The sequence below is a fragment of the Myxine glutinosa genome, chromosome 5, assembly GCF_964187855.1.
Source record: "Myxine glutinosa chromosome 5, kmMyxGlut1.1, whole genome shotgun sequence".
Lineage (NCBI taxonomy): Eukaryota > Metazoa > Chordata > Myxini > Myxiniformes > Myxinidae > Myxine > Myxine glutinosa.
The window spans coordinates 114,582,930-114,596,230 of record NC_136265.1 but is presented as its reverse complement, the minus strand read 5'-3'; the positions used below and the strand labels follow the sequence as shown (position 1 = coordinate 114,596,230).

The 13,301-nt window shown below is 47.0% G+C and overlaps 1 protein-coding gene across 1 annotated transcript in view; it reads right to left on the bottom strand.

Annotated features, from left to right (window-relative positions):
- Positions 1-13,301, bottom strand: part of LOC137427218 (unconventional myosin-VI) — a 175,070-nt gene that overhangs the window by 71,154 nt on the left and 90,615 nt on the right. The window contains 3 exon segments of the mRNA XM_078778565.1: positions 9,432-9,589; positions 9,877-10,021; positions 12,888-13,068. Of these exon segments, the coding sequence (XP_078634691.1) occupies positions 9,432-9,589; positions 9,877-10,021; positions 12,888-13,068 (484 nt within the window).

The following is a 13,301-nucleotide window of genomic DNA, read 5'->3' as shown; positions in this document are numbered from 1 at the left end:
GCTTTTCCAACCCCGAATATCCTCGATGTCGTGTCACACCCCAGGAAAGCATGCACAAAAAGAATATTCTCACAGATGTTCTGCCCTAGTGTGTCCCTGATGACATTGACCCCCATACATTTGACACCTGCTCGTTTCTTTGGTTCGGGTCGAAAGTAGATATTGTGCTTGTTTCTGCCAGCAAGATGAATTAGCAGAACAAGCAGGTCAGTGTCATCACCCACTAGTACTGCTTCGCATGTTTCTGAGATGTCCACTGCTGTTTGGACAATAAGTAAGTCAGCGTCCCCTGCAGCAAATGCTATTTCACAGCCACACCTGACTAGACTTTCCCCCAAAAGGTCAAGGAACCGTACCTTGTTTTCTTGATTTGAGAGGAACTCATTCTTTTTAAACTGCAACTTCATGGATGGATTGAACATCACTTTCTGCCCTTCAAACCCCCTCGGCACTGATGTGTGCTGTCCTTTGTTGAAGGCCCTGCCTTATACCCGTCAAATATGACCACTGCCTGACCATAGTGTTTTGTCACATATTTGCTATAATCCTCCAATATCTTGCCATATGTGTCACCCACTTGCCAAGCAATACGATGCAGGAGAGCCCCTCCATCAAGAACATACTTGAAATTCTGACTTGGTGGTGGTTGTGATGGTACAACAGTCGATGGCTTTAGCAAGTTGCGCTTTCACGGCTTCTAAGAGTCTGTCCTTCCCTTCAAACAATGCAGGGGGGTAGTTACAGAGTTCATAGGTCAGGGCATTCGCAAGATCATTAGCTTGAGATCCGGTGATGATTAGCCTTTGGAATAGGAGTAGAGGGTCTATTTGGACCACGTCATTACCTATCTTGACTGCTGCCTTAGAATCAAACGTTACAGCTTGGTTCTTTCTCTTGAAAGAATACTGAAGCACAGTTTTTCCATCCATTTCATTTAGAATGGCCTCTCCGATCTGTTTTGCACAATCAACATTAACCTTTGGTCCAGCTGTGATGCCACTAACTACGTTCTGAAGTGAGAGCTTTGCCTCAAATGGGACCTCCATTCAATGAATGACATGAGCTTTTCTGAATCCGCAGTGTCCCTTGTTTGCCTAGATCTTGATTGGTCCTTGTGTTGTTCACTTGTCTCATATGTGACTGGCGTGAGCTGCTGCATGGCAATGTTCACTTCTGCGCAAGCAGGTCTTGACAGACACCAAACGAGTCGTTGGATTTCTGTCATGCCCCTCCCTCTCGTAAGACCACCACACGTCTTAAGGCTTCTCATTAGTACCTGCTCAATAACGAGGTCCGGGGACAACCCTCCCCAAAAACGATCACTCCTGACAACGTGTAGTCCCTGGGTGAACTGCCTGTGAACATCGGGATGTGTGGTTGCCAACTGCATCATCTTCTGCAGGTACAAGTGTAAGGACTTTGTGTAGAGGTTATGACCAGATGCTGCAAGGTATGGTAACATGGCTTGCAATGTCCCTAGGTGGAGAGACCAATCGCCTGTTCGTTCAGATCTGATAAATGTCATCATGATATTAACTATTTCCATATACTGCAGCCACAGTTTGGCAGTGATGTATTTTGCCTCCAGTAGACTTTTTGTACTTGCTTCAAGTTTCCTTTGCAGAGAGTTCAGCTCTGAAGATGATTTCACTTCCTCCACTGTGGTTTTACCAGAAACGAGATCATCGTAGAGGTTTCCTATTGCTTCAAGTTCCTCAGAATTGATGTCTTGGGGTGATATGGACAGCTTTGTTTGGAAAATATCACACAGCAAAAGTGTATGAAGCACAGAATCGATAAGAAAGTGACCGTGACCGCAAAATTTGCCCAAAATATATGCCAGCGCGAATTAGAGGGGGTGGCTCAACTTACCTCCGGCTCAACTATCCCCACTCTCCCCTAGTTACCCAATATAATACTTTAAACACGTCCATATTATTAATAGACCATTAAATTATGCGTTATGGTGTTGTTTTTATTGTTTTATCTTGAAAATTGACAAAGTTATGCCTATCTGAAAATTCTGCTATTTCGGCGTTTTATAATGAAAATGGGTTAAAAACAGATAATTTTAATTATCAAAATTCACCATTTTCCACCACAAATATGTCATTATACTTTTGATACGTTATCAAGAAGACCTTACTTAGACAAATAGAAGAGGTTTCATTTCTGTTGCAATTTGTGGTGGGTTTTGTCAAATTTTATTTAGATTGACTGGACTATTAGGTGGTTCCTGTGACACGTCCTGGATTCTTGGAGCTGCCAGTACCATGGCAGCTCCGTTTCTGGTCCCTGGAGCAAGGAAACGTCTTGGAGCTCTGCACGGCAGCGAAAGTTATAGTATTTTTTCCATTCGTGTTTTCGTCAATTTCTACTCGTTTTTTATTGTGCATGTGTTGCAGGGTGTTTTCCAGTTGGTGTTGATTTGCAATTCTTGCAAACTTTTGTATAATTTAATCGTTTTCTTTTCCCACCGCGTGTGCGGCCTGGTTTCTCTCGGCTTCCCTACCCCCATAGGTGTTCTGTGAATTTAAGTTCTTTCCTTCGCTGTATTGCTTATTTCTTAGATTTTCTCTTCTCTCCCTAACTTCCCCGAACATCGACCACTTGTCTAACGTTTTAAATCTCTTCAAAGTCTCTTCACGTCTCTTCTCGTCACGTCACGTCACGTCTCTTCAAAGCTGTCCATGCGCGCACGCTTTCGAAGTTAAGTAACTTTACAATTGTGTTTTTGTCGAAACTGTATCTTTCTTTCGGTGTGCGTAACTATTGGTGTGTCTTTAATAATATTCTTGGTGTTGGTTTTTCATACCTGTGTACAGAATCGTCGGTTAGTTCGTGTCGCGTATTCTGACGCTTAGTGTAGTACTAGTAGGCTACCGTGTCTGTAGTAGTAGTACAGTGTGTCAGTGTAGTACTGACATGAAGTACAGTGTGTCAGTGTAGTACTGACGCTATCGTGTCAGTGTAGTACTGACGCCTAGTGTAGTACTCGTAGGCTACCGTGTCTGACCTTGGCTTGAGGCTTTGTTTCTGTCTCAGCGGTTCTTCGATTGCGCTCGCAATTACTTTCGGTCTCTATTTTTCACGTTTCACGTTCGGTCTCTCTCTGTTTTCATCTCAACTTAAAAAAAAAAAAAAAAAAAAAAAAAAAATCCCTTCTCTGTTCTTATCCGTTGTTCGTTCTTATTTGTTCGTTGGTGCTTCGACCACGTTGTTCGTGATCATGTGTTCACGTCGTTAAAAAGTGTTTCAACTGTCCCCTGAAGAACTGTATTCTGTCATATACTATAACACCTTTTTCTTCTTCTTCTATAAAAGGATGCTTTCGACTTGCTCACCAAATCTATTCATTCCAAAAAAAAATTCCATCTCTTACAGTTACAGTGCCTCTTTCATACATTCCCTAAACTCTCCAGAACTCCACCCATCCTTCAGCGTCCTCAAAAGTATTTTTGATTCGAAGGTCTCAAGAAACTCATTTTGCAATAAATGTTCGTTTCCCATTAATCGTACACTTTCTAAAATCCAATCTCACCCCTCCCCACCAAATCTTCCCCATCACCCCTTCCCTCCAAAACTTCCCCATCACCCCTTCCCTCAAAAACTTCCCCATCACCCCTCCCCTTCAAAACTTGCCCATCACCCCTCCCCTCCAAATCCACCCCCTTGCCCCTCCCCTCCAAATCTTCCCCATCATCTATCTCTTTCAAATATTCCCCCTTGCTCCTCCCCTCCAAATCTTCCACATCACCCATCCCTTTCAAATCTTCCCCCTTGCCCCTCCCCTCCAAATCTTCCCCATCACCCATCCCTTTCAGATCTCCCCCCTAGCCAAACCCTCCTAAACTCCCCCCACACCCCTCCCCTCCGAGACCCTCCCTCACTCCTCCACTCCTAGACTCCCCTGTCACCCCTCCTCCTCAAAGCGTCCTTCCCACTTCTTCCCCCTTCCAACTTTCACCTTTATCTCCCTCAACCTTCTGCCTCACCCTTCCCCCTCCTCAAATAACACCTCACTGCGCCTCACCCAATCACCATCAAACCTTTTGTCCACCCCATTCTTCCCTTTCTCCAAGCTATTCTGAAATCTCTGACACACCTTCAACAGCTCTCCCTACCTCTTCCTCCTCTTCCACATCTTACCCTACCGCTCCCCCCCCCCCCCTGTTCTGTATCCGATGCTCCCCCTTCCTCTTCTTTAACAGTATGGACCTCAAACATCCGGGGCCTTCGCTCAAACTTGACTGATCTCTCCATACAGGTTGCTTCTGATAAACCAGACGTGATCTGCTTAACAGAAACTTTCCTCCTTCATGATGTCTCTGATTCCTTGGTATCTCTCCCAGGTTACTCCCTCCTCCGGTATGATAGACCTGAGCCTCGTCCTGGAGAGGGAGTTGCTATCTTTATAAAAAACTCTCTTCTTCACTCGCCCTGCACTGCCCTCTCTCCACCTCACCCCCAGGAATACCTTTGGCTACGGCTTCCCCTTCGCTCCCACCTTTTGTTCATATGTGTGTTGTACCGTCCACCAAACAGTGATGACTCCATCTACATCTCGCTGTCTGATAATATGGACCAACTTCTATCTACCCATCCCAACTCTCTCTTCCTCATATGTGGTGATTTCAATTGTCACCATGCCAGTTGGCTGGGTGTGGGTTCCTCTCTCACCAGGCATGGCTCTTCAGAAAAGGATTTCTGTGACTCACTGGGACTGACACAATCTGTCAATTTCCCGACCCGGATCTCAGTCAACGGAGCATCGTCTCTTCTGGACTTGGTAATGACAAACTTCCCTGAAAATGACTGCTGCTCTTCTTCTGCTCCAATCGGCTCATCTGATCATGTGCTTGTTAAAGTGGACATCTCTCTGACCATTCTCAGAGAGCCTCCTCAGCGTCGACAAGTCTGGCATTTCACTCAGGCCAACTGGCATGGTCTTCAAGCAGCCATCAATCATCTGGACTGGTCTCCCATCTCTACCGCCTCTGACATCAACTCATCCTGGGAATTCTTCCAAAGTAAATTGCTCTCTCTCATGCACAGATTTATCCCATCTCGTCTTCAGTTGTCATACCCTTCCTCCCATCCATGGTACACGGAATCTTGTGGTGAGGCTATTGCCCAGAAACAACTTGCTTTCGTCTCCTGGAAAGCAAATCCAACGGAAGGAAATCTGATTTCCTTTCACAAAGCCTGAAACAAGTGTGTCCACCCTCAGGAGAGCCAGGAAACAATATCTCTCCGTTCTCAGGACAGATCTCTCTTATCTGTCTCCCTCTTCCAAATCTGTTTCTGGTGTTTGTTCCCCTTGCATCCCCTCCCTCACCTCAAACAGCCACACGGCTGATTCCGCACGTGAAAAAGCTGAATGCCTCAACTCTGTGTTTGCCTCTAAATCTTGTGTCCCAAACCAATCCCTCTCTGTACCCACCGTACCCAGTCGTACCCAGCTGCTCCTGGACTCTGTGTCCTTTCCTCCTGACAAGGTGGAAAAGTTTCTGTCAACCCTCGACTCTGATTCTGCAACTGGACCTGACGGCATCAGCCCACGGGTCCTAAAATCCTGTTCTTCCACTCTTTCACTCCCTCTCTCTGTTCTCTTCACCCTCTCTTTTGCTCAAGGTCATCTGCCATCTGCTTGGAACTCTGCCAACATCACCACTTTGCACAAAAAGGTGCAAAAACAGATCCCAGCAACTACAGACCAATGATCCTTCTCCCAATTATCAGCAAAGTCATGGAATCCATCATTGCTTCAGATATGAAATCTTTCCTCTTCTCCAATGGCTTGATCTCTGATCATCAATTTGGTTTCAGACCTGGTCACTCTACTCTGGACATGCTGCTTCTGCTTTCTCAACAATGGATGGAGGTCCTCAATGCCAAACAGGAAATTAGAGCTGTCTCCCTTGACATATCACGTGCCTTCGATACAGTCTGGCACCCCGCTCTGCTCACCAAACTCTCCTCTTTTGGTATCCATGGAAATCTCCACGCATGGCTGGCGGACTTCCTCTCTAGTCGTAGTCAACGTGTGGCCCTGAATGGGTTTCTCTCATCTCCTCTTCCTGTTCAGGCTGGAGTTCCCCAAGGCAGTGTTCTGGGCCCTGTGCTTTTTCTGGTCTTCATCAATGATCTCTCTGACTCTCTTGAAAATCCTCTCTATCTCTTTGCTGATGACTCTACTCTCTGTCGCTCCATTCTTCATCCCTCAGATCGACAGTCTGCAGCCTCCTCACTCTCTGCAGACCTGGACAAAATCACAGACTGGGCATACAAGTGGAACATGTCTTTCAATCCTGACAAATCTCACACTCTTACGATGTCTCTCCGAAAAGACCGACTGGACAACCCTCCCATCCACTTTCTGAATAATCCTCTCCAAGAAGTTCTGTCACTCGAGCTTTTGGGTCTCACTATCTGCCATGATCTTTCCTGGGAAAACCACATTTCAAATCTGGCCTCCAAAGCCGGTCGCCGACTGGGCATCCTCCGTCGTGCGAAGTCCTTCCTTGGCACACCTGAGCTCCTCACCACATACAAGGCTTTCATCCGCAGCTCAATGGAATACTGCTCTCCCCTCTGGGCTGGTGCACCTGCCTCACACCTAGCTCGTCTTCACGCTGTTGAAACCAAAGCATTCAGAATCATTGGAATCTCCCACGATGAAGCTAACTCGAAGGGCCTCTCACTCACTCACCGCAGGCAGGTTGGTGGTTTTTCCGTCTTCTACCGACTCCTCTCTGGCCTTGCCCCCCCAGCTCTCTCTGGGCTCTGTCCAGCAAATATTCCTACAGGTCGCACAAGATCTGCCTGCAACCCTCTTATGGTTAAACTGCCAAAATCAAGACTCTCTGCTCACCTTCACTCCTTCATTCCTCTTTTCTCCCACCTCTGGAACAAACTCCCTCACTCTCTTCAATCCCACTCCACCCTCCAGGTCTTTAAAACAGCTGTTCACCACCATCTCTTATCTTCCCCCATCCAAAACATTGATCTTTTCTATCCCCGCTAATTTCACCCCAATTCCACTTTTTTGAAATACCAACTTCTGTCCTGGAAGTCCTTTGTGTCCTTGTGTTTGATACTTCTGCCACCCCCCTCCCCCCAAGCCCTCTCCCTCCCACACATCTCCCTGCTCTTAAATGTTGTGTGTCCTCAAGTGTTTGTGTGCTTCCCCTTCTCTTGTCTTCCGCTCCCTCTTTTTATATATTTTGTTTGTCTGGTTGATTTGTTTGTGAAATAAATGTCAGCTCTTTCACGAGCCTCGATTCAGTATACAAAAAAAAAAAAAAACCTGGCTTTGCGAGGACACAGGGAGTCACTTCAGCTGGACGATGACTCCAATGTGGGAAATTTCCTTGGCTTACTGAAACTACTGGCCATCTTTGACCCTGTCATGAAAGAACACCTCACTCGTGTGGAAAGTCAGCCTGGATCTACGTCTTATCTTTCACCGGGTGTCCAGAACGAATTCATCCACATGATGGCATCCACATGATGGCATCCACTGTTTGCCAGAGTTTACTGAGAAGCATTCGTAACGCCAAGTACTATGGTCTCATGTTCGACTCAACTCCTGATCAGGCACACCGTGAGCAGATGTCAGAAGTAGTGAGGTACGTGGAAGTTGATTTTGAGAGAAAAACAGTCCGTGTTAGAGAGTCCTTCCTTGGTTTTATCCAGGTAAGCCAGAAGGATGCTGAGAGCTTGGTTGAAGACATCTTGAAACAGCTAGAGGACGACGAAATGGAGCTACAAGTTTGTCGGTCACAGTGCTATGACAATGCTGCTGTGATGGCTGGACACAGAAGTGGTGTTCATCAAAGAATACGTGAGAAAAACAACCAGGCAGTGTTTGTGAATTGCGACAATCACTCACTCAACTTGGTGGGTGTACATGCAGCCAAGCAGGATACAATGATGGTCACGTTTTTTGGAACCATCGAAGCTCGTTCGTGTTCTTCTCTCGTTCAACACAGCGCTGGGAAAAACTCAAAAACGCCGTGCCTGTGGTTGTTAAGTCGGAGTCCGAAACCAGGTGGAGTGCAAGTACAGAAGCAGTGAAGCCCGTCAACAAGTACCTTGAGGAGATACTTCAAGTTCTCCAGGACATGATAGACAATGAAAACGAGACCAGTGAAACAAGAAGTGACGCAAGGCAGCTGTAAAACCGCATGTTGTTACGATTTTCTGACTTTCTAGGATTTTGGAACAAAGTACTCATTCACATTGACCGTATTCAAAAGAGGCTGCAGGATCCTAGCATGGACTTCCACGATGCTGCCCTGGATTTGAAAGCCCTCCGAGATCATTTTGATGATGAAAGAGAAGTGTTGGTCAGTGAGTCACTCGAAGAAGGACTCGGTCTCTGTCAAGAATGGAATATTGAAGTTGAAAGACGTCAGAGACGAAAGAAACGAATGGTTGATGAGAACTCGAGAGACGCTGGGTTAACAGCCAAGGAGGAAATGGAAAGCGTCATGAAGGGAACACTCGACCGTCTTCACAGAGAAATGGATGAAAGGTTCGCTCGTTTGCACGACACTGACGCCAAGTTTGGGTTCCTTCTCGATGTCGAGGGACTGTGTTACGGCGCGACAGTAACGACCTAAAGAAGTGCGAAAATTTGGGGGACTTGTACAGCTCTGATGTTGATGGACAGCAGCTATATGAAGAAATTTACGATTGCAGAATGTTGCTATCAAGTCGGGCCAACATGAAAATATCAAGACCTGAAGAGCTTCTCGAATGAATTTTTCAGTATGGAGATTAGAGCGTCTTCCCCAATCTTCGCATTGCTATTCAGATAATGCTAACCATCGCAGTTTCCATCGCCAGCTGTGAGAGATCATTCAGCAAGTTAAAACGAATACTTTCGTATTTGAGAGCCTCCATGGGTCAAGGCAGACTCTGTGATCTTGCTCTGCTGAGTGTAGAAAGAGAAGAAACTGAAAAAACTGACTGAGCACATCATAGACCAATTTGCATCAGTGAAAGCAAGGAAGGTGCAGTTGTAATTTTCATGTCGTGCCATAATTTGTTAATTAAAAGATTAACGAGCTTGACTTGTATTTTTGAGCTGATTTTATGGTAAAGTTATCTAAAAGATAGGTGTCAGATGTTTGGACAGGGGCGCAATTTCAGTGTTGGCATAAGCGCTATTTTCCGTAGATACGCCCCTGCATAGACGGCACCGCATAGATGGTACCGCATAGATGGCACCACATAGATGGCACCACATAGATGGCACCGCATAGATGGCACCACACACAAGAACTACAAGGACGTGCCACACTCCCCTTACACGGAAAGATAAAGAAACCCACAGGGTGATCTCAAGCTCCCCGGTCATGCCATGGCGACCACAAAGAAGGGACTCGAGTGGGCACCAAGTAGCAGATGAACGAGAAACTCACCGAAGCCAGCAATGTCCAGGACGCCGATGAACGTTGAGGAACTCTCGAAAGGGAAGCAGCGGTTAACTCTGTGTACCACGTGGTCAAACAGGCGGCTGTACACCGCTTTGGCGAGGGCATCTCGTGCGTTGATCGCTTGTTCCTTTTTCAGGGGAACCCTCAAAGAAGCAAGGTGATGGAGAAGGTGAGATAGTCTTGATTGAGATTTATTCTCTACAGGGAAAGAAGCTAATGGAATAGCGGGTGTTTAACATACTGATAATACAGGTGATAAGCAGGTGAACATGCATGGGGTAGGGAAGCGATAACTCCAATGGAGAAGAGCGACTGCAGGTATTTGCTGATGCAAATAGTTATGGAGAATAAAGTTAATAAGAAGAAAGGATGGAGAGTGGGTGACTACACCAGCGGATCGGAAGAGATGTCACAATACCCAAAACCTTACTTGATAACAGTTCCCTTGGAACCACCAGAAGAGGTCTGCATGACCCGACAGGTGAGGCTCTCACACAGATCCTCTTGGTCTAGTCCCAGTAACTCAGCACAACATTCCAGGGATTGCTCTGCCTTAGGACTGACAATGCAACCACCTGAAACAAGTAACAACAATCACTACAATGCTCATCTTATAATAACAATAACAGGCAATGTGTGTGTGTGTGTGTGTGTGTGTGTGTGTGTGTGTGTGTGTGTGTGTGTGTGTGTGTGTGTGTGTGTGTGTGTATGTGTGTGTGTGTGTGTTATGTGTGTGTTATGTGTGCGTTATGTATGTGTTATGTGTGTGTTATGTGTGTGTTAGTGTGTTAGTGTGTTAGTGTGTGTGTGTGTGTGTGTGTGTGTGTGTGTGTGTGTGTGTGTTTGTCTCCTCTATAACTACAAAATCATGAAATATAGCAGCCCAAAACTTTGCATGTGTACCTCTAGACCTCCAAGGGATTGCATGAATGAACTGGGTGTGTTAAAACACCCTTTTTTGAAGACAATTAATGGCCTTTATGAAAGGATGACCGCCCTCTAGTCTTTTTAGGGTTAAACTGGACGTCCCGTTACACGTCGCCCCTAGGCTGTGTCTCGCCTGGGTTTCAATCTCGGTCCACATCCCTGTTTTCTCGCTGTCACCCTCCACTTGATTTTGTCACTCTTCCCTGCTCTTGGTTGTTTTCTCCTCTCTCTGCTGTTCTTTGCATTTTTTGTCCTTATCCGTTCTAGGTTTCAGCTCTTCAATGAGCCTCAATGTGTAGGCGGGGGGAGAGGGGAAGGCAATTTCCGAGTTATGAACAATTCAACTTGCGAACAAAGTTCAGGAATCAAACGTGACCCGTTCGTAAGTCGGGAGTTGCCTGTATATTCGTGTGTGTGTGTGTGTGTGTGTGTATCTATCTGTCTGTGTGTGTGTGTTATTATTAAGCATACCATATCATGCTCTTTTTGCTAACTCCCTCCCCCCTCAAATTTCTCTCTATTTTTCTCTTCACTTTCCTCCCCCACCGCCCTCTATATATCTCACTCCCCCCCACCCCTCTCTCTCCCTCACTACCTCTCCCCCACCCCTCCATATCTCCCCCCCCAACCCCTCACCGTCTCTCCCGCACCACCCCTCCCCGTCTCTCCCGCACGCCTCACCGTCTCTCCCGCACCCCCTCTGCCGCACCCCTCACCACGTCTCCCGCACCCCACTCCGTCTGTCCCCCACCCCACTCCGTCTGTCCCCCACCCCACTCCGTCTGTCCCCCACCCCACTCCGTCTCTCCCCCACCCCACTCCGTCTCTCCCCCACCCCACTCCGTCTCTCCCCCACCCCACTCCGTCTCTCCCCCACCCCACTCCGTCTCTCCCCCACCCCACTCCGTATCTCCCCCACCCCACTCCATATCTCCCCCACCCCACTCCGTATCTCCCCCACCCCACTCCGTATCTCCCCCACCCCACTCCGTCTCTCCCCCACCCCACTCCGTCTCTCCCCCACTCCACACCGCTCTCACGCACCCCTCACCGCCTCTCCCGCACCCCTCACCCGCACCCCACTCCGTCTCTCCCCCACCCCACTCCGTCTCTCCCCCACCCCACTCCGTCCCTCCCCCACCCCACTCCGTCTCTCCCCCACCCCACTCCGTCCCTCCCCCACCCCACTCCGTCTCTCCCCCACCCCTCTCAGTCTCTCCCGCACCCCTCTCCATTTCTTTCTTCTTCTTCTTCTTATTCTCCTCCTCCTCCTCCTTTCTCTTCTCTTCTCTTCTCTTCTCTTCTCTTCTCTTCTCTTCTCTTCTCTTCTCTTCTCTCTCTCTCTCTCTCTCTCTCTCTCTCTCTCTCTCTCTCTCTCTCTCTCTCTCTCTCTCACCATTCTGTCTCTCCCACGCCCCTCCCTCCCTTCTCTTCTCTTCCTCTCTCTCATCCCCTCTCTTACTATTCCCACCAGCGAAGCGACTGCATTGCCTGCCAATGCCAGCTACCTCTGCAAGTCTATAACATTAAAGGCAATGTGTGTCAGTTCATTCAGTCAGTGTGTCTCCTACTTAACTCCAAACCCATGCCAGCTAGCGGCCTGAAACCTTGCAAGCACACTAAGGGAACTCCAAAGGAGTGCACGAATGAAAACTGGTTGTTTGGATAAATACAAACAACCGCTTTTGAAGATAATTAACGTCTAATCTTCATGAAAGGCTTTAACCTTGGTAAACTCAATATCACCGTGCAGGGGGTCTTAGCCGCCATTTTGTTTCAGCCTATTCAAATGTGCCCTGCCTTGGAAACACAATCTATGCTCATGGACTAATTAAAATATATCATCAAAATCTGTGTTGGGGGTTTGAGGATTGGATCCAAGAATTTTTCTTCAGGAATTCAGGAAGTTATTCTTCACCATTGAGGGATAGGACAAAACACGATACAGAGCATGATATCTCAAAAAATTGTGGACGGATTTGAATGAAACTTGATGGACAGGTTGGGCGTGTGACACGGAAGAATTGATATAATTTTGTTGAAGATTCGAATCCCGATCCAGATCAGAAAATTATAAACCTAAGTGATTCTTCACCATTTAATGATTGGGCCAAAAACGCTCTGATTTACATGGTATTTCAAAGAGGTGTGGACGACTTGTGACAAAACGAGGTGGATGAGTTCGTTAGGCAACAAGAACAAGCTGATTAGATTTTGGTTCAGGTAGGAATCCAGATCTGGCCGATCAGTAGGATAGAAAAGGTAAACTATTCAGCCTGGTGGAGGTATGCTCTCTACCGAATGCCGTTCTTGTTGGTAATGGAACACCCCTCTCCTGCTCCCTCTCTCCGTCCTCCTGCTCCCTCTCTCCGTCCTCCTGCTCTTCCCTCCTTTCCCATCTATAAGGGACTTCTAATGGTAGAGTTTCATGATTATAGCAAAAGGCTTCAGATCACAAAGCAAAACAGGCTCGCCAAATGAACATGCAAGTTGGGGGGTCGATGTCGTACAAACCGGAAGATGACCCTGTTTCTTCAAAGTTAATATTTCCAAGATGCAAGACCCCTGCAACAACGCGGAAGAGATCCAGCTTTTCAGATTCGTTGAGGCCGATGAGCTGCATGGCCGAGCACATCCGCTTGAAGTCACACAGGTCATCCAACAGGGGGTCCTTCAGAGATCCATGTTTGAGGTGCTGCCAATGAGGAAGGAAACTGAAATTAGAATGTGCTGGAGAGGGGACATTCTGAGGGACAAACATCAAATTAAGGTGGTTTTGGAGTGGGAGGAGAGGAGGGTCACGGTGGAGCAACTCAGTGAAAGAAAATGACAGACAAATAAAAACACTAAAGAGAAAACTTGTGAATATTCCACAACCAAATTAATTAAACAAATCACATTTGATTTTCATGTGAGTCGTAAACACAT